At 35.4% G+C, this 22,899-nt stretch overlaps 1 protein-coding gene across 1 annotated transcript; it reads right to left on the reverse strand.

The window, feature by feature from the left end:
- Nucleotides 1-1,637: 1,637 nt before the first annotated feature.
- Nucleotides 1,638-12,973, reverse strand: LOC113071351 (immunoglobulin superfamily member 8-like). Its single transcript, XM_026244717.1, has 6 exons — nucleotides 12,600-12,973; nucleotides 9,532-9,912; nucleotides 8,530-8,982; nucleotides 6,178-6,588; nucleotides 4,584-4,985; nucleotides 1,638-3,614 (listed from the first exon to the last, which is right to left on the reverse strand). The coding sequence occupies exons 1-6, from the start codon at nucleotides 12,637-12,639 to the stop codon at nucleotides 3,481-3,483; spliced, it is 1,821 nt and encodes a 606-aa protein (XP_026100502.1). The 5' UTR covers nucleotides 12,640-12,973; the 3' UTR covers nucleotides 1,638-3,480.
- Nucleotides 12,974-22,899: the final 9,926 nt, after the last annotated feature.

Below are 22,899 nucleotides of genomic sequence, written 5' to 3' on the forward strand. Positions count from 1 at the left end.
CTAATATTCAGATGCTTTCATTTCTGTTTTCTCTTTGCTAGCTTATGCTGTCATTTAACAGAAGCTTCAACACAAAGCAACTTAAAAAAGCAGAAGATAACACCACAGAGCTACAGAACTGCTGATACTGAAAGGGCAAAAGTTTCAAGAATAAACCAGAGAAGTGCAGAAGTAGAAATGCAGAAATGCAGAAAAGAAGTGAGAAGGGGAAACAAATTAAGCCTATTTCTGAATAGCATTTATATAGGAAGTATCTTTGATGTGAAGAAGTGCTTCTAGTTCCTCAGGACTGTGTTTTTTTTAGATGCACTTTTACCAATTGTTGGACTTGATCTGTTTTGGAAATGACTCATGTTTTTGAGCGACTACTGGCAAAATTTTTGACAAATGATAAAGTAGCTGTTGTAATGCATTAATTATGCATTGTAATGAACCTTCTATGATATCATGAATAATTGTAGCCATAGCATTAATGCATTATAATACATTGTTGCAAATCTATAATGCCACTAAAAAACAAAACAAGCCTATAAATATTGAATTCATTATATTTTTGGTGACAATTGTTTATGAATAGAAATAACGCATTACTAGTATTACTGATTGAATCCAAGATTTGGTGATAATAGGGTTGATTTTCAAGCAATTTTTGAAAAGGCTGGGCATTTTTGACCAGAAACACCAAATTAGGTAAAAGCTTTTCAGCAGCACAAGGGGTTTAAAAAACGACAGTGAATGAATGCATAAAAAGATTTCTTCTGCAGTTATTGCAGGTGCATTACTTTGTGCCAAATAACAGTCCGACATCTCGTTTCAGGACGTGTTTTATTCAGGAAACTCGAGCACCATCAACACAACACAAAAACAAAACCTCGCAAATGCAAGAACATACAGAGTTACAAAACCACATTACTGCATATTATATACTGCACATGAAAAGGGAAAACAGAAGTTGGTGTTTGAAACATTTGATCTTGATCATTTCAATCAGAGAGAAGAGCAGGAGGGATACAGCACGGTTTGTGATTGACAACATGCAACACTTGAGCGTTTGATGCAGGATTCATGACAGAGAGAGATGCCCAAACCTGGGCCTTTGATTTGGTCGTGTTATTACTTGAGAGGAGGGAAAAAACACGCCATTAAAGCATTTATTCATTTCTAATTTATCTTTTAGTTTTTGCTGCTTTTTTGCATTAAAAACAAAAAACAACAACAAAACAACATAAGCCAATTTGATGAAACAAAATCCTTTTATCTATCTATCTATCTATATATCTATCTATATAAAGAGACACACACACTCGCTCTCTTTCTCTCACACACACACACACACACACACACTCTCTCACACACACACACACTCGCTCGCTCTCTTTCTCTCACACACACACACACACACACACACACACACACACACACACTCTCTCACACACACACACACTCGCTCGCTCTCTTTCTCTCACACACACACACACACACACACACTCTCTCACTCACACACACACGCTCTCTTTCTCTCACACACACACACACACACACACTCTCTCTCTCACTCACACACACACACACACACACACACACACACACACACACACACACACACACACACAGACTTACTCTCTCACATACACACACACACTCACTCTCTTTCTCTCTGACACACACACACACACACACTTTTACTTTTGCATTAAAATAAAATAAAAATATAAGTAAATTTCATTAAAAATATAAACAAAATAATTCTATTAAATTGAATACAACTGAATATATTTGGACTTTCCCCCAGAGTCCTGTGTTTTCTAAAGTTTGGGCGGCTCTGGTGTAAACGCTGCAGTGTAAATGAAGAGGACAGAGAACAGATGAACACAGCGTTATATACGAGAGGTTTCAGACATTAAACGAGGATTAATATCCAGCTCTCAGCGTTTAGTCACGTGGAGTAAGAGGATAAGTCAGATCTCAGCGTCTGAACGCTGTAAATAAGCAGTGAAACACACGCTCCCTTTCTCCTCAAACTGAGAGAGAGAGAGAGAGAGAGAGTGTGAACATCACAATCATGATTCAAGTCCATTTATCTAAGCTATCGTCTGCTGGAGAAACACCACATCCAGACATTTCTTCAAAACTCTACTTCTTCTAATGGGTCGTTCTATGAAACGCTGCTTTTTACAGCAAACTAAACAGAGAGTGTGTTCACTGCATCTCAAGCTAAATTAATAAATATTAATCAATGCTGGAATGTAACTATGGCACAGGATTAGTGGGTGAGATTGCTAAAAATAGACATTTTCAAAAATAATTCACTATATATATAAAAAAAAAAAAAAGTCACAAGTTTGAGCATGTAACATTGTATCCTTCTGCGATACAATCGAAATATCAAATATTGATTAAAGAGGAGACATTTGCTGCTCCTTGGCAGAGAATAGCACAAGATTTTAACCTGGAAACACAAACTCAGATGTTATTCAGATGTTAGGAGGGACATAAAGGCACCTGTTTAGTGGAAGGACCCAGAAAAACCCACAAAACAGTTCAATTGCAAAATAAAATCAGCTTTTAACATCGGGATGATTTTCAATTTCTATTCATATTTATTTCATGTAATTCAGATGAATCTCACAAATCCAGCAAGAAATGTCGGGGCCGTATTAGACCCTAAAATATAAAGAAGGGGCAAGGGGGGTCTTGTGATGACTTTATGCATTTCCCACAATATTCAAAAAAATTTTTTACCTACAATATTCATTACTGTAATAAAAAAAAATCGAATTTTCAATAAAAAAAAATTTCAGTTACAAAAATCCACTTTTTTTAAATTATTTTATGTACATTTAGTACAATGATTTGCTGTACTGAATTCAAGATAATATATACACATCACAATGTCCAGACAGAATTCATTATGGAAATGGAAATTTGGTTTGTAAATTTGCTTAATTTTCATGAAAGTGTTATGAAATAAAAATAAAATAAAAATGTTTTCCTTTAGGTTTTAGGGTAAAATCTTAGCCAGACATTTCAGAGTGAATTTCTCCATTTGCATGAATGAACATAAGAATGAAGTAACTTTATGAACACGTCACTGAAAAACAAGCGTGCACTAGAGACGGATTCGCTCCCATTTCACTGGAACTGAAGGATATTCAATGCATTTCATTCTATTACAAAAAGTGAAAAAAATATGGCATGCCATAAAAGTGCTGTAAAAGTGTTTTATATGACAAAGTATTCAGTTGAATTATGAGCACGCTTCATATCAGTGAGTGATTTCAGTGCTGGACATCTGTGCGATTATTATTAGTGGTTCTCCTAAACATACCTCCTATTCATCTCAAGCAAATGCACAGAGAAATTAATATTCAACAGTGGAGTGAATAGAAACCGTGCAATTCACAACGTCACAGCTTGAAGAGGATCTAGATGCGTTTGTGTATATGCAACTGTTTTTCCATGAGAGTCTCTCTCATCTTCCTACTTGCGTATTCGTGAGCGCTGTCTGGCCAGTCTGCTCATGAAGCAGCACGTCACAGTGGCGATGATCAGGATTCCCACGAACAGCGCCGAAGACACGCCGATCACGAGAGGTAAGAGCAGCAGATCAGTGACTGTGGAGAAAATCAAATCAAATCAATCAAAGCTGGTCAATAACGAGTCTCTCAGCTGCACACCGGGTTACACGAGCATGCTCGGCTAAATGTATGTTCTGTAGTGAACGCAAGAATTTCTGACGCAAAGCAAGAAAGCAAGCAAATTTTTCCAAAATGGGGTTCACAAAAAATTAAGGAAAAAAGAATATATGAAATGCATTTTAGTGCTTTCAAATGTATTGTGCACATATGAAAAAATAAATAAAAATATATAAAATAATTTAATAAATATATTATATTCTAAAATGTATGTGTGTGTAATATATATTATATATATATATATATATATATATATATATATATATATATATATATATATATATATATATATGAATAATGTTAAAAAAGTAAACAAATGGGTTAAAAAAGAATATATAAAACATATTTAGTGCTCTCAAATTTAATGTGTGCACATAGAAACAAATATAAAGTAAATATTTATATTGAAAAAAACTGAAAAATATTAACATTTTATTCTAAAATGTATTAATTTAAATTAAAAAAATATATATTTAAAATTTATTAAATTTATTTAAAATGTATAACTAATATACATATATATTGATTGATTTGAGATATATTCAATACATTTTTTATTGTAATATGAATATGTGTATTATATGGGGAGAGGCTAATTTACATAACTAGGTGCAAACCTTAGGTTAGAAGCTATTATTATTATTATTATTATTTTTTTTTAATTAAATAAAATTATAGATATATTTCCATATAACATTTTAACAAATTGCAAATTTACATAAAACAAATATATGAATTTAAAGGTTAAAAGAACAATATAAACAGTAAGATAATAAAGATGCCTTTATATTTTAGAAAGAGGGACGTTATGTTTGGGAGTCCTTGGCATCTAAATCTTTAAAACCTCTTCCTGTACAGACTCAGCTTCCTGTGGTCTGATGATCTCACCTCGTGCGTACAGGTACAGGTGAACGCTCACAGACTGGGCTTCAGCGCCGGTGCTGTACCATCCTCCTCGTGGATCCTGCGCCCAAACCTGCGCTCGACACTGATAGTGTCCCTGATCCTCCTCAGCGGCCGAGAAGATCCTCATCCTGAAGCAGCCGGCGGACACACGGTCCACGCTCAGCTCGCTGCCGTTGCTGTAGATGCGCGTCAGACCGTCGTAGCTCAGAGTCGCTAGGAGCAGGACTCCGCGGTCCTCAGAGAGAGACGGCGTCTGGAGCCACTGCACCTCGACGCGTGACGCTCCGCTGGAGTCCACAGAGACGTTACAGAGCAGCGTGACGGTGCTGCCGCGCTTCAGGAGCGGACGCCGCGGCAGATCAATGCTAGCAGACACACGCACCTCTGTACGGACACATACACATCAAAAAACTTGGTTAGTGGATAATTTAGCAGCAAGAGCTTCCAGAAGAGATCACATGTGTTAAAACATTAAAATGTCATCGGTTTAGCTACGCGTTACGATCTAAATATTCTTAAGAATTAAAAATGTGTTTGGAAGTGTGTAGGCCTTCTATGCATTATTATGCGATTACATTATGAAGATATATATTCGGTCGTCTTTAAAATTGCAATAATATTTCTTAGAGCCAAATTTTCCTAAGGTAATATATCGCATAACAAAAAGTTGGTAACTTGACAGGTTTAAGTTTGATTCTTGAATGGAGGATGACATACAGCCGCAGCAGAGAGAAGAATAAAACGTAAATATTTATCTGTACCTCACATTAAAGTATGGAACGGCTTTAGTACACTTGGACTTTGACTTTATGAGCTCGTGGGGCTTAACAATAACACAATATTACACGCTATCGGTCTCGTCTAACCGATATCGGAACCGATACCGATATTGAGTATCGGATTAATTCATCCCTACTTATGATTTGAAAAAGAAAAAAGGACTGGGTGTTTTTTTTTATAATTATAGTGGCATGCAAAAGTTTTGGGAACCCTTGCAGAATCTGTGAAAATGTGAATAATTTAAACCAAATAAGAGAGATCGTACTAAATGCATGCTATTTTTAATTTAGTTCTGTCCTGAGTAAGATATTGTACATTCACTGATGCTCCAGAAGCAAACAAGATGCATTAAGAGTAGGATTGCATTAACACGAAGATAGCAAAATGTTTCTTATTTTGTTTCCATCAGAAGATACTTGTATGTTTCCCAGAACACAAAGTCCAATTTACCTTGATCTTCAAATTCCAAAAGTTTTTTTTTTTTTTGCTTTGTAGTCTAAGTGTAAACATCTTTTATGTACAATATCTTACTCAGGACAGTACTGAACAAAAAATAACATGCATTTAATATGATCTCTCTTATTTTGTTAAAATTATTCACATTTTCTGCAAGGGGTTCACAAACTTTTGCATGCCACTGTATAGGGTGGTGGTGTACACTCATTGCCAACACACATTTATGTTCAAACACCATGCAAAGGTGAATTTTGTTTCTGATCTCCCCTTTAATATATCAGCCAGCACTATTTCTATGCACTCATAAACGTAAAGCGTGCATAGACAGTTCCTGACGCACCTTCAGTCTTCAGGCTGACAGTGACCCAGTCTGATCTCTGTGTGATCGTGGCTGGACTGTCCGGCGCTGGAGTCTTCCTCCCGGCGTTGACGCTCACAGCGCAGCGGTAGAGTCCGGCGTCAGACGGGTGAACGGAGAACAGGTGTAGAGAGAAGCTCCCGTCGCCCTCCTTCTCCATGCTGCCTCCTCCAGCCCTGCTGAGATCATCACCCCACACCACCACACCGTCAGGATCCACACGCACCACCTCCAGCTCTCCGCCCCCCGCCGGCCCGCGCCGCATCCACTGCACCAGCAGCGCCGAGCGCTTCCACGAGCCCACGCCGGACACCTGACAGCGGAGATGGAGCGGAGCGCCGGGACGCAGAGAGACATCACCCTCCGGGATGGAGCGAATGCTCAGTGTGTCCGCTGGGAGACACAGCAACAACAGACTGCTTATTACATTCATAATGACTAGAGCAGCACTCTCACACTCTCTGAGCTTTATATAGAGACTATCCCACACTTCTTAATGCTACTGCTCAGGTCAATAGGTCAGTAAACATTGATGATGCACTAGAATTTAGTTTGAGTACAAGTACACAAAACATGCTTGATAAAATTTTTTGGCCAAAATGTTGTGATTATATACCAATAAAATAACAACAACAACAATAATACTAGTATTTGTATTTTAAAGTAAAATATTATATGGCAAATAGGTGGAAAATTTCCAGCAAATTTCAGAAACAATTTGGAAAACTTTTTGCAAAGTTTCTGGAAATATACGCAATATTTTCCATCCCTTTGCAATCTTAAATAATAATAAATATATTCATATATTTCATACTAGTACATTTTATTAGTATTACAATAGAAATACTTTTTTTGTTTGTATTTAGTAATTGTTTATATTTATTAATATAAAACTATAGGGTTTTTTTTTTGGCCAAAATGTTTTATTATATACCAATATGCCAATAAAATAACAACAACAATATTAATAGTAATATTTGTATTTTACAGTAAAATATTATAATACTATTATATTGCAAATCGGTGGAAAATTTCCAGCAAATTTCAAAAACAATCCTAAAATTTTGCAAACTTTCTGAACTTTTTGGAAATGTACTGGATATTTTCCATCCTTTTGCAATCCTAAATAATAATAAATATATTAATATATTTCATTGATGCTGCACCATCATTTAGTTTGAGTACAAACACACAAAACATGTTTGATAAAAATTCAGTTTTTTTTTATTTTTGGCCAAGATTTTGTGATTATATACCAATATGCCAATAAAATAATAACAATAATAATTATAGTAATTTTTGTATTTTACAGTAAAACATTAACTTAATATTATATTGAAAATAGATGGAAAACTTCCAGCAAATTTCAGAAACATTCCAAAAATTTTGCAAACTTTCAGGACTTTTTGGAAAGTTTCTGGAAATATACACAATATTTTCCATCCCTTTGCAATCCTAAATAATAATAAATATATTAATATATTTCATATTAATACATTTTATTAGTATTTTATTTTACAATAGAAATATTATTTGTATTGACTAATTGTTTATATTTATTAATAAAACTATAGCATATATAAATGATATAATCACTGATATCATTATTAATACATATATTTGTATATTAATGATTAATATAACAATTTTGATTAAACTTAAAAAATTTTTTTATAAAATATTAATATCACTAAAACTAATCGAATAGTAATGTTTCACTAAAATAAAAAATAACAAAGTATTAAGGTAAAAAATATTCAACTTTTTCAAATGTAAAATTAAAAATTAAAAAACGTAGAATTACGCACAATTATATCATTTGATAATCGCACTAAGCCACATCGTGAATATTATTAGGAGACAAAAGCACTTGGTAAAACATCAAAATCATGCCTAAAGCACAAATGCAACAAAAATTCATAATATAATAATAGTTTAATTATTAAAAAATAAAAAATAAAGAGAAAAAAAATTCTTAATGTACTGTGATTAATCAACTGGGGAACTGTGGTGATATTTATTATTAATAAACATTTTTTTGCTGTCTTGCCTTTAAGGAACACTCCACTTTTTTTTTTAAAACAGGCCTATTTCCATAATATTTTTCTATTCCTTCGGAAAAAAAAAGAGGCGCTCTAAAACTTTATTTTATCTACTCGTTTTCTTTTTATTTACTTTACGAGATAAAGTTATAATATTACTTATTTATAAAATACAAGTCTGCTAAATGACTAAATGTAACTGTATTGCTCTTTTGTTGGTTTTGATGGCTTCTTTTGTCCTCATTTGGATAAAAAGCGCAGAATAAAATGCCTAAATGTTAATGTTTCTAACCGAGCGGTTGAACGGTGAGATTCCCGAGCTCCATGGTCCTCTGTGCGATGCGTTCCCATTTGCCATCCGGATCTCTGATCCACTGCGCAGCTTCACAGAAATACGACCCAGAATCCTCGGGTGCCAGAGCGCTCATCTTCAGCACGTACTGATCCCGGCCTCCATCTCCTCTCCGCTTCTCCACAGCGATCTCTCCGTCTCCGTATCTCTTCCCGTAGGAGCCGCTGCGGCCCGGCGTCACACGGAGCTCGCGGTCGACAGCAATGATCTCTCTCAGGTTGTGTCCCTGAGACTCCGCCCCCCTGCTGGTGCGCACGCCGAAAGTGACGGACACGTGAGTGTGCTGATCCGATTGGACGGACGCGGCGCACGTCAGCTGAAGCTCCGTGCCTTCGATAACAGGTTGGCCGCTCAGAATGCGAGAATGTGTTATAAGCAGCGTGTCGGGAATCACTGCGGAAATAAAAAACAAATTCATGAGAATCATTTATAAAGAAAATTACCTGAAAATGTTTTATAAGCATTTAATTTTTTTCAAGTCCACAGAAATTAAATTTTTAATAAAAATTTACATTTGATTACTATAATTTATGTAGTATTTCTTACTTGAATAAAAACATACTTAACCTGAAAAACTTAGTTTCATAGCTTTCTTTAGTCTATTGCATTTATTTGTGCTGTTTTTTATGGCTTTTTACTTGTGTTTTTTATGAAAATAAAACTTTGGATTGAAAAAAAGTATTTTTCTTTTTGTATATGCTGCCAATTATAGCTCTTAGAAAATATCTAAAATTATCGGTTCACATCACTAACAAAAATCGGAAAACGTGCAAAAAAATTGCAATTGGTGCATCTCTAGACATGACGGTTTTTAATAACAGAATTATTATTTTTTGGGTGAACTATGCCTTTAAGACCTGCAGAAACCCCAATACTCATTTCCCTCATGCACAATTAATAACGTTCAATGTTTTTGTCGTTTGTTTCTGATTCACCACCTACCTTTGACCACCACTGATGAGCTGTAGTTCCCTAGGAAGCGGGTGTCAGTGCTGGGCGTGTAACACTCGTAGCGGCCCTGATCGTCTGAATGCAGCCTCTGGATGATCAGTCTGGCTTTGTCTCCTGAATCCCTCTCGACTCGAACCTCGCCGACCTCCACGCGACCTTGGAACGGTGCGTATGGAAAGCCTGCATCCCGTGTGGACACCACACCGATCTGTCGACCCCCAGCATCATCCCGGTACAGATACCACTCAAAATCCTGCGTCCGCGGGCCTTCGTATCCCGAAACGGTGCAGGGAAGGGACAGCGAGAAACCTGCGACCCGATACAGCGGCCCGGCGGGAAGAGTGACCTCACGGCAAACACAGAACTGGAACTCTTAACACACAAACAGTACAAATGTTAATCAGTCTGAAAGTTAACCAACGGGATCAATATACATGCAAAGTGGTTTTCCAAATGAGGTTGATCAATTAGCTCACACTGCACAATATTTCCAACTCAAATCATCTCATTTAAAAGGGAATATTGCACGAGAAATTCACACCTACTGAAGCACATGTGATGCTTGTGGTGTTTTCAAGCATCTCAATATATGAGGACAAAAAATTATCCACACACACACACACACACACACAATGATTGTTCATAACGTACATGTACGGGTGTTTCTTCACCTATGCCGCTTTTAGAAACTAAACTGCATATCTTCAACTTAGTATGTGGTGCATTCAAAATATAATCTTACAAAAATATTTTAACATTTTCTGCATACTTACACCAAATTACAGCTTGATTGGAAACAGTACACAATAAAAATACTGATATTTCTCTTCATATCTCCTCTCGGGAACTTGTTTTAGAAAATTAAATCATTAATAAGCCAGAATGGTTGGTTGTTATAAAAATGATGAGATTTGCAATTTTTATAATTAATATAAAGATGTATTTTCTACAATTCAATCTGAACTGATATATATTTAGTGGTATGTGGCGTGTCATGTTGGTTGTGGTTTTATTTCTGGTATATGTGTAAAGCACTTCAAATTTGGTTGTTTTATTGGTACTTTATACATAAAGTTTTTTATACTGAAGGAATCAACACATGCAAAGTAGCTGTCTGAATGAGATCAATAATTAGCACACTGTACAATATTCCCACTTAAATGAGGGCACCGTCACGTCCCGCCCCATATTCCCAGGACAGGGCTTAAGTATTGTTTATTCATGCCCACTCTTTGTTTGAGCATGCTGTAATGCGTCTCTGAATGAAAGGGTCAGAGTAATGAACACTAATCCCATTCTGCCAGTCTACGCCCATGTGTTACAACCTGTGAGCTCACAGCTGAACCTATCGTTTTCATAAGGTGTGTCATTTCGCAGACCTTTCTGAGGGTTATTTGCATACATCCTCGTTCTGCTTTAGGAACCAGAAATAAACCAGACAGTCAAAACCATATTAAGCTATTGCATTACATCTGATACATGGACATCTAAGACCTTGAAATGATTGACATGATCTAACTTTGCTGGGTTTTTTGGATCAAGTTAAAGCTCTTTGGGTTTGTCATACACTAGGAATCGAGTAGTAAACTTCTGAATCCAATGCAAATCCTTCCTACAGTTATTGAGCAGACTCAGACTGGTGTTTGTGAACGCAGATATGTAAATAACATCTGATAAACTAAACCATTGTAAAGCGGTTGAGTGTTTACATGTTGACATGACTTCACTTCTCCTGCCACAAACCAAACCACAACATTTATCATAACCTGAAAAACAAGACAGGTGTTGACAGGTTTCCAAACACAAATATTTACCAGTCTAAACTGTTTAGACCCAAAATACCATAGTACTCAATGTAGCCCCAAATCCAATTGCTATTGAAAGGAGATCAGATTTACAAATAACGACTGTATTTTGGTGGAAACTACGGTCATTTCTGTACGTGTTCTCTGGCTGGCAGGACAGTCTAGTCTCCGTGACTCATGGGAAGCGACCACACACACATCATGACCAGAGAACAGAAGCTGTAAGCGGATCAGATGCGTAATTAAAGCGCAACCGGAGCAGCAGGCCAGTGGAAATCCAGCACGGATTATGCGTACATTATGATGTCAGTATAACACTGTGTGGAAATGAAAAGATTGCTGTACTGTATAACGGTACTGTGCTTTCCTGTTGCTCAAACACTAGCAAAGCCAAAGGTCATGGGTTTGATTCCTAGGAAAAGCAAAGCGAGAACTGGTCAAACGTTAATGTGTATCTTAAATGCGATATAAGTGGCTTTGGATAGAAGCATCTACCAAGTGCATAACATAATACATGATTGTATAAAGCTCCTGTGACAATGCCAACATGAAACATCAAAATAAGGAGCATAACATAGTTTTAATCTTTCAAATATTGGTTGTAAAAATAAACTAGACTCAGGATTGATGAATTGTACACACAAAGTACATTGATATATATACGGCACCAAACGGGCAAAGCACAATGTATTTACATGATACACCAAGGTACTTCCTTAAAATATAATCTAGTAGAGTATGGCGCTTGCAACAATAAGGTTGCGGGTTCGATTCCCAATTAATGCATGAACCGATTAAAATAAATATTGTATGAAATACATGTCACTTTGGATAAAAGCCTCCGCTAAACGTGTATATATATATATATATATATATATATATATATATATATATATATATATATATATATAAACACACATATATACATACATTCATAAACACACACACACACACACACACAAACATGGTATTTTATTACATATTTAAAAACATTGCAATATAACTTTGAATGACTATCATATCGCTATCCAATTGTATTTACATACTACTTCAAGAAATACTACTATAAATACGTACTACAGCTTAATATTAACCTAAAACTTTAATATAAGCGGTATAGCTTTAGAATTTTGTATTATTGTACCATCTCCAAAAAAACATGCTAGCATAATATTAGTTAGCTGGGTGTTATCGGAGGTTTGACGGGGATTATACGGAGCCGATGGACAATAAACATGAGACTGTTGAACTCACCCCACAGTAAAGCGATGAACGCGATCCACCGCGACGCCATTCCGCGCTGATCTCCGCGACACACTGGCGTTTACACCGTTTTACTATAGTAAAAACACATGCTAGCGCGCGCTGTCCTCGGGACGGTGCTGAAATCTAACATTCATGTACTCACGACGGACTAGACAAACAAACACGCGAGAGCTGCTGCTTTTTTCCCGCGTATAATGTCCCAAAGAGCGCGTGTCATAAACCAGCACTGCAATTGCGCAAACGGTTCGGTGTTCCGTTCGTTATCGATAATTTACGCCTCCTTTTCCCCTGGCGAGTACACAGATCAGGCGGTCGACAGACGGACGCTCAGCGGTCAATAGTATGTTCCTGCACAACCGGAGGCTGCAGATTCAGGACCGCAGTTCTAGGACCCTAGTTTTTCCTGACAACGCCACCTACCGTACTGACCAATATAGCGATGGCTGCAGTTTCAGGAACGCAGTTCTAGTTTCCAGTTGGTTTAGTTTGCAGTCACGTTACTTTGTATATAGCATCAATATATTAATCTCAGTAGCATGTTTTTAAATGTTATTTTTGATTCAAAATGCAGCAGAGTTAAATTACTAAGTGTGCTTTGAGTCACAATTTTAAATTTAAACATGAATTTACACAAAATATAAATGAAGTATCAATTTTGTAAAATTGATGTATATCAATGTTAAAATAATTGTAAAAAATGAAAAACCTTAAAAGTCTTGAAAAAAGTCTCTTGAATTATACAGTATATTGATTCACTTCCTTAAGGTGAATTAGCTCATTATCAGGTAAGTTAAAGTTGGAATCAGTGTATGGAGTCACTAAATTACTGCCAATATTTTAAAAGTTGTTGAGAGGCAAGACAAGACACAAGAATGATTCAAGAATGTTTATTTATATACATACATACATACATACATACATATATATATATATTATAGTTCAGACCAAAAGTTTGGGCACACCTTCTCATTCAAAGAGTTTTCTTTATTTTCATGACTATGAAAATTGTAGAGTCACACTGAAGGCATCAAGGGCTATTTGAGCAAGAAGGAGAGTGATGGGGTGCTGCTCCAGATAACCTGGCCTCCACAGTCACCGGACCTGAACCCAATCGAGATGGTTTAGGGGTGAGCTGGACCGCAGACAGAAGGCAAAAGGGCCAACAAGTGCTAAGCATCTCTCGGGGAACACCTTCAAGACTGTTGAAGACCATTTCAGGTGACTACCTGTTGAAGCTCATCAAGAGAATGCCAAGAGTGTGCAAAGCAGTAATCAAAGCAAAAGGTGGCTATTTTGAAGAACCTACAATATTACAGATTTTCAGTTGTTTCACACTTTTTTGTTATGTATATAATTCCATATATAATTCCACATGTGTTAATTCACAGTTTTGATGCCTTCAGTGTGACTCTACAATTTTCATAGTCATGAAAATAAAGAAAACTCTTTGAATGAGAAGGTGTGTCCAAACTCTTGACAACTCTGACAACATCACAACAGCACCAAAGTGAACCCCTTTTCCATCAGTTGCTGCATGGATAGAACAGCTGTAGGCTTCAACTCTAGAGAAAGAGAGAGCGAGAGACAGAGAGAGATAAATAAGAAACATTTGTTTAACATATTCAACTGGAATATATATATATATATATATTATATATATATGAAAAGTGAAAGTCCTTGCAGCATGTGGTGCATCTCTTCAATTCGGGCAGGGATCTCCCTTTTTGATTGTTATATGTATCTTGGAAAAGTGAGAGTGTACTTGTTAGAATATTTTGAGATCATGAAAATATCCCTAGTGCCTTTTTTAATCATCTGTCCTACAATGAGCCTAATTGAATACATAAAATCACTTCATATTGGCCATGCAAAACATGACAGAAACTAACACATGATATAACTGTAACAATGTATAACTGTATGTGGAGTAGACTGCAGATTAGGCCAAATTGTAACAAACTATTAAATTGCCAAATGCCTCATTTATCATTGCAAAATAATGCCAAAACAACAGGCTAACACATACTGCAACTAGGCAGTCAGTGCAGTTTAATTATAAAATATATTTTATACATAAATATGGTAAAACAACGACTATTAAGCCAGTATTCACTCTAATACATTAAGCTGCAGGTAAATCTTACAAACCTTACATCAACCACGCTCTTGTCATCTGATAAGTTTAATTAATGTGCAGGCTAGATTCACTTATAATACTTCGTCATTAAAACACAATTAGGATTTATGAAATCATAGCCACGAATTAACGTCGTAGTAATTAATAAAACTAGCTCACAAATTCTTAATTTGGTGGGAATTAATTAATTCATAGTTAGCAGTTCTCACTATGTAAACTTTGCACCGTTTAAACGTTATAAAATAAAACTTAATTAAATATCGGTACTCACCGTCTGGTTGCTGTCCATGTCGTCCATCTTTAATTAGTGTTGATCCAGTACAGTAGGTGGCGCTGTCACAAAAATACTAGGATCCTAAAGCTGCGGTCCAAGAACTGCGGTCCTGAAACTTTATAAATATTAAATAATTATGTCAATGCAGTTTTGTTGACCCTTAAAATCAAATCAATAATTTACACATAAATAATAAGACTGAGAAACTTTTTTACATTTTACACGTATTTGTTCAGTCACTTTTGATAAACGCATCTTTCGCTCCATCTATTGGAGAAACAGTAATTTGCTGACAAAAAGTTAACAGAAAAAAGTTTGCTTTAGTAACTGCTTAGTCTTATTAAATTAGCGGGTTATGTTTAGTTGAGGAAACGTTTTGACTAAAAACTAATGTGTGAATAGCCTAATGAACGCACATAAAGCTGATAAATTATTAATAATTAGTGTTAATTATTTTAACAAATATTAAACTAAAAGATGAGTTTGTTCAGACTTACAATTTTCACTTTGCACCGATGGAAAAGGCGTAATAATCATATATATGTACTGTTTATATATCTATATACTAACAACAACCATCCTAGCCACATCATAGAAACTTATGTTGGGTAAGCATCAACCAATCAGAACACGTAAGCAACCGTATAGCAACGCCCGTAAACCAATCAAAATACCTCAACAACCGTATATCACGCACGAAAACCAATCAGAACAGGTCAACAACCGTATAGCAACGCGCATAAACCAATCAGAACAGCTCAACAACTGCATAGCAACGCGCTAAAAGCCCTCAGCAAAACCATTTGCAAAATCGTATCCAATCACAACAACTCCCAAGATGTATAAACCAGATTTTTTTCAGGATATGCACATTATATATTTCAATTGTTTATTTTAGATATGCATTTTTTGTTTAAAGTAGTTTCTTTCATTCTTTATGTGCAGCTCTCATATGTCTCCTCAATGGGGCAGCATTGTATTTAATCTCAACCTGCTCTTATTTCAAATGACTGCTAAACTATATTTTTATCATTGGCCATTATTTTAATCTCACAGCAACTTGGTACACACATAGAAATAAACATATTCTCTGCCTAATCAAATATTTACAGGGTAAAACATTTAATTAAACACAATCCCTACAATGAATCCCAAATCAGCAAGAAGTCATAAAATGTGCAGAAAAATGTCCCAATATTTCTATGTATAATCTTTGGCTGTTGCAGTGCCATACCGTCTCATTTATCAAGCTTTAATCTGAGCATTTGATGAGCTATTCACTGCCGTCTGAATTATTAATGTAATTGGCATTGCTGAATGACTTTACTATGAACCACCACTGCAGGCAATTTATTTCATCAAATCTCCATTGAGTTCACAACACAACACACACACACACATACACAGCAGCCTTGGCCCCGTCTGTAGATTCGATTTTGTGGCTTTGCCAGGAGCCAAAATCATCAGCAGATTCTGTGCATCTTATAAGAAGTCGAGTAAAGTTATATGAACAATTTTTTCCTTCCCCCAATATGCTGTGTTTCCTTTTTTGTGTGTGTTTTGATCCGGGCTCTTGCGGCGGGCCGTTCTGTGGTGAAGCGCGGGTTGGAGTGGCGCTGCTGTGTTATTTTTGGCATCAGCGGCGGTTGGTGGCTCTAGAGATGGAGTGGAGCGTTCCGGATCCAAACCCAAGCTGTTGAAGGGAATTCTCATCTGTAATGATCAGCGTCATTATGGGCTCACACTAACTGCAGGACGAGCCGCACGTTAATTTCAGTTCGTCCCTCAACAACACGTCACCCCTTCATACATGCATCTGGACGTGCATCATGCTACATGAACTCAAGAGACCAAACTTATTCTTAAAGAAGAAATGAAACATTATTTTAGACTGGATTGAACTCGACTATTTCACCGGCCTATAGTGTTATTTTAGTACCTCTGATATACTATGTACAGTTTTATGATCAGTGTTTGGGGATAACACATTAAAAGTTACGCGAGTTACGTAATCAGAGTATTTTTTCAAGTAACTAGTAAAGTAAAGCATTACTTTTTAATTTACAAGAAAATATCGGAAGTATTTTTTCCAAAAAGTAATGCCAGTTACTTTTGTTTCCCATTTATTGACTGACAAGCCTCCTGTTGCCATATTGAGAGAAATCGGAAGTAATGTGTGCTGTGTGAACATGATTTAGTTCTAGACTAAATGTGAATGTGCATTAACAAAAAACAGATTTAGTATTCATCCAAATTAATTAAAACAGTGAAATGCATACTCAGAATAGGACGCAAACCTGCAATAATTAAATATGTTAAATAACACAAATGTATCTAATCCCGTTTTATTAACAAACATCCTTGCTTGTGACTTTTGATGATCCAGTTCAACCATAATAATAAAAAATGACTTTAGATAATCTAACAATTGTGCTTCATAGTTTTTTTTTTTTTTTATTGTTGAAGAGCGTTGAACTTTCTTCTACAGACGTGAATTTACTTTTCCTTCAGCCTGAGGTTTATTCATTACACTTTTTGGTGGGAAATAACTTTTTTTTTTTTTTAAACAAGCCCGCTTCATATTTAAAAAGTAACACAAAAGTAACTCAAAAGTAATGTAATCCATTACTTTCCATAAAAAGTAACTAAGTAACGTATTTAGTTACTTTTTTAAGGAGTGATGCAATATTGTAATACATAAATACATTTTAAAAGTAACTTTCCACAGCACTGTGTATGATTATATTTAAACTAGTTTTCGTTTGAATTTTAGTTTGAGTAATTTTGTTGTTTTTGTCTTTTAATTGTCTTTTCCAACGTTTTTTATTTTATAAATTTTAATATGTTATGTTACTATTTCACGTTAAACTGAGCAAAAACGTTGGATTGATAACTTGCTGTGAAATAAGTTATATTTTAATTACATTTTATTTCAGTTAATGTTTATTTATTTAACAATGTAAAAGTAACAAAGTAAAATGTTTTTAATAGTTCTACACTGTAAAAAAAAAGTATATATTTTTTTCCAAAGTTGAAAAATAAAAAAAAGATACTATACCATTTCAATGTGTTACGTGTCGTTTCTTTGCAATTGTGAAATTGTCTTGTGATTTCTGATAAAAAATTGCTTCTAAACCAAGTTTTTTCAGCGTTGTTTGAGTTTAAGTTCACAAACTAAATTAGTATAAAAGACAAAGCATATCTCTCAGCCAACTTCAGTTTTAATAAATAGTGGTTTTCATTAAGACTTCATAATACTAAACATTAAAACGTTCTTTATGTTTCACGTATCTTCCTGTATGTACAAGACTCAATGGATCCATGGTTAAAAAAACCCTACGCTTTTCAGTTACATTAATCAGTCGTTCAAGCTATTTATAAATAATTTAAAACAAAACTACAGTATTTTTTATTTTTTAATAAATGTAAAAGCAATGGCATTTTCTGTAGTTTTTTGTATTATACTCATCACTTTAATTTAACCATTTGCATAATTTAAATGCTTTATATATATTAAAACACAAAAAATAAGTTCTCCAAAAGTCTGTCCAGGCCGGTCAAGGGTTACGCCTGAGGTTTTGATTGCTGTACTAGAAGCGTTTAACAGACTGAATGAAGAACGTCTCCACTGCTATCCTTGTATATTTTTGCAGTAAAAGTTTGCTTTAAGTTACCGGCGCTCAAATAAACACACTTCCGCCCGGCGTAACGCAGCTCTAGGTCAAGCGTTGCAGTTGTTTAAAGTCAGTCTTGCTATTAGAAACCAAACCGGTTTGTGCAGCGTCAAGCATTTTTCATCCTCCCATTATGTGCTGTAACATCATGTTAAAATGTGTCTCTAACCACTCTTGGCATTAAATGAGAGAATGAGATGATTTGAGTTTATGTATTTATTTTGGGTGGTGAGTGCGTGCAAATGCATGCAAAGTTCGCATGCTTGTGTGTGCGTGCAACAGCGTGCATGATGCCAAATAGTTGTGTTTTAGTGTGCATGCATGTGTGTATTGGGTTATGCATCAGCGTGCATGATGGCGAACACTTGAGTGTGAGTGTGTGTGTGTGTGCGAACCCACAAGGATATTTAAATTTCTGCTGGATATTAAAGAAGCATGCGGTGGCAGCGGCCCTCGGGTGAGTTGAGGGGAGTGTTGTGGCCGTGACTCTGGTGGGAGACGAGGGAGAAGTGGCTCATGGTCAGGGCTTCTGCTGGACACACTGGCGCCTCTTTCTGGAGGACTTCAGAACCACCACACTCCTCCACCAGAACCCTGCCAACCCAAATCACTCACTTCAACATCCTTCCACTTCTCTCGCTCTCTCTCTTGCTCTCTCGCCCACTCTAAAGCTATTTTCCTATCAAATTTTAATTTCTCTGAACATTTGTTTATGCGGTTTTCAAAAGTTTTCTTCTAATACTTTGGGGCTGCATTCGAAAAGCAACCCAATGCTGCGTTTAAAAACTGTTTGTACAATTATAATGTTGCCAAACTGTTTTATAAATGATGTTGAGATTAAAAGCTGAGACTGCAAGGGTACATAACTGACCATGTGTTATTTTAGGGCTTTAGAACATGACAGTTATACTGGATATACTGTAGCAAACAACAATATAATTAATGCTGTGCCTAATGTATTAAATGGCTCACAGTAGTGGGACACATTTTTTCTAGTTTTCATTATTATTTATAGTAGTAATTCAAATCCTATAACTGTTTTAGTTTATATTTGCCTGCATGAATGTTTGCAAGTTTGCAGTCCATACAATAATAATTTATCTTGTATGCATTTGTTCCGAAGCCTATTTCCTCCATGGAATAAAAAATGAAAAAGATAAAAACAACTTTATATATTTCATATTTCTTTATATATTTTTCTCATGATTTAGAATTTCATTTCTTAGAATTGTGAGATTTTTTTTTTAATTCTCAGATATTAACTCTATAAAATATATATAATATGTAAACTTTTCTGAGTACTGACTTTTTCTTGCAATTCTGTTTTTTTTTGTTTCTGCCATGTAATAAAAAATAAAAGTAACTGAGATATAAACTTAAAACTGTAAGAAGAAGTCTGAACTGTGAGTCAAAAAGTAGCAATTAAAGTTATGTTTTTTGTTTGTTTGTCACAAATAATGTATGATGTATGATTTTATTTAGTGATTTTTTTCTCATTTAGGATCATCAACATGCATGCATATTAAAGACACTCAACTTTTATACAATGTGTCAATGGTCGCATTTTGGTCAAAGTCACAACCTTTTTTTATTTTTTATTCTGTGACAGAAACAAGCTTCTGTAGCCCCTCAAAGTTTTTTTTTTTTTTTTTTATGTTTTATTTATCACAGTAGTTCTTCGTTTTGCATATATTTGCTCTTTGAAAAAGCAAAAGCTTCAAAATAAATGTTGAAAAAACGACTTTCGCAGCGTTACACAGTGAAATAGATGAGAGTAAAAACATCTAGAATCATAAACTCAAGGAATGTCTATTTTAAAATGTCACAGCTCATTTCCCTAACTTCCATTTCTTTTCTTTTTTCTGGAAGCAATTTGTCATCCAAAGGACATTTAATAGGGAACATATTATCTTTTTACAGGGGCATGGAGTCTGCCACAGCCTGCCCACAGTTCCTATAAACAGAATTGGTTCAGTTAGTGGTGCGTTTGATACATTTGAGGGCAGCAGTGAGTTCAGTCACAGACTGGAGCCTGTAAAGTGCTTCTGTTCACCAGGACCTTGCCAACGCAGTTAATTTAAATGAGCTAATGATGATCAATCTTCATTTGTGTTGCCAAACTCAATGCTCTCTTTCCTTGTTTTTAATCGGTTTTCCATCTGACCTTCCCCGACCTCGGATTCTTGTTTTCGGTTCCCCGGTTTCTCTCTTCTTCTCCTTCATGATTTGTTTTGCTGCCATTGTTGGACGCAGCAGAGTCCGAGGCGTCTCGAGAGCCCTAAAACAATGAGGCGCTCACCTGTGCACTGTCCCGCTCCCGAGGGCATCCTGAGGGAAATACTCACTGTAGATGAGTGAGGACCACTGTTACTGCATTCATCCACTACCAAACAATCAGAAAGACAGCACAACGAATCATTCAATCTTTCAGCTGCACATGCATGCAAACACAGTTCTGTTTTTTTTTGTGCTGTCAAATGATTAATTGCATGCAAAATAAAAGTTTTTGTTTACATAATATATGTATGCGTACTGTTTATTTATTATGCATACATAAAAACACACACATAAAGCATATATATATATATATATTAACATATAAACATAGCAGTTTTGTTTTTAAAACATGCAATCGTGTGTTTTTATATATGCATAATAAATAAACACAGTTTACACACATATATTATGTAAAAACAAAAACAGTTATTTTGGATGCAATTATTTTTTTTGACAGCACTAGTTTTAACCCTTTTGGGTCTGTTTGCCTGGTTTTTTGAGTTGTTGAAAATACTGGTTAACCTATGATTTTATTTTTGATGTTTTGTGTATTATGTGTATTTTGTGGATTATGGGCAGGCATGCAAAGTTTTGACACTCATGGCATGTGCATAAAATAATTCTGATGTTATTATTAATTTCATGCTTAATGGCAGCTGCATAGAAACTACCAAAAAAATATATTTATGATGCATTTTATGTCAGTTATCTTATATATTATATATGTATATATATGTATATATTTCTTATATATTATATATCTTATATATGCATTTTGTCAGTTATCTTATATATAATTTTTTTTATATATATTGAAATGATCACATATTTAAAGTGTGATTTTTGGGGAGTTATACTGAATCCATTTAAGGTTATGTTTTTTGTTTGTTTGTCAGAAATGGATGATGTATGAATTTATTCTTGATATTTTGTGATTTTTTTCTCATTAAGGATCATCAACATGCATGCACATTTTTGACAACAATTCTATTACAAAAAATGGTTGCACAGAAAAATATGTATATTTTTTGATGTACAGTATTTTGTGAAGTTTTTTCAACTACATTTAAGGCAGATGCTTTTATACAGTGTGTGTCAATGTTTGTTAAAATGTTTTCAAAAATACTGTTTCTAAAGTTTAAAATTAATGAAAAAGTAAAAACTATTTTACGAACATTTTAAAAAATAAATTCTCTTTTTTAATGTTTGTGACTTTTTTTTTTTTTACATTTAATTGTATTTATTTTTTATTTTTTGATGAATTATCATCAGGTTGGGGTCAAATGGACTTGTACCATGATTATTAACATAATCCTTCCGTATATTTAAATGATCTTACACTGTTTGTGCTTGAGCACCTAAAGAAAGACTAAAATCCCTCTTAAAACTGTATTGCAACCCTCATGCACGAGAAACAGTAAAACTCAAGCTTGTATTTATCCACTGACCATCTGTGAAGGGGGCGATCTTTTCCTGTCATCTTCTCTTTCTCTCTCTCTCTCATGGCTCTGAGTATATTTATCTTTTTATGGCTTCACTCGAGGCAGATCCTCGTCTTTCCTTTTTTTCCCCCTCCAACATAAAGATACAAAAATAACACAAGGTTACCGCCACCACAGGGGAGTATAAAAATTCAAAAATAATAGTCAGAAGCCACGGACCCTCCTGTACCCCCCATATAAAGCTCCTGCACCCCCACCCATGGACGCACACCCAACCCCACCCAACCCTCCACCGCCAGCCCACTTCAGACCACTATAAACATGTCATGCCCTGATGATAGAGCCGGCCCGGGATGCTTTATACCAGCTGACCTCAACTCCAGCTCATTAGAGCCAGTAAATGAGAACCATACACACGAGTCAAAGAGCAGTCGATGAGGAGAGAGCGCTGTGTGAGGGGTGATGCATGCATTTGATCATTAAA

Source organism: Carassius auratus, unplaced genomic scaffold (genome assembly GCF_003368295.1).
Source record: "Carassius auratus strain Wakin unplaced genomic scaffold, ASM336829v1 scaf_tig00007212, whole genome shotgun sequence".
NCBI classification, from domain to species: domain Eukaryota; kingdom Metazoa; phylum Chordata; class Actinopteri; order Cypriniformes; family Cyprinidae; genus Carassius; species Carassius auratus.

Coding starts and splice junctions, on each gene's coding strand:
- LOC113071351 (XM_026244717.1), bottom strand. CDS start 12,639: ATGGCGTCGCGGTGGATCGCGTTCATCGCTTTACTGTGGG. Junction 4,986..6,177: donor TGTCAGCCTGAAGACTGAAG/GTGCGTCAGGAA, acceptor GTGTCCGTACAG/AGGTGCGTGTGTCTGCTAGC. Junction 3,615..4,583: donor CCTGTACCTGTACGCACGAG/GTGAGATCATCA, acceptor TTTTCTCCACAG/TCACTGATCTGCTGCTCTTA.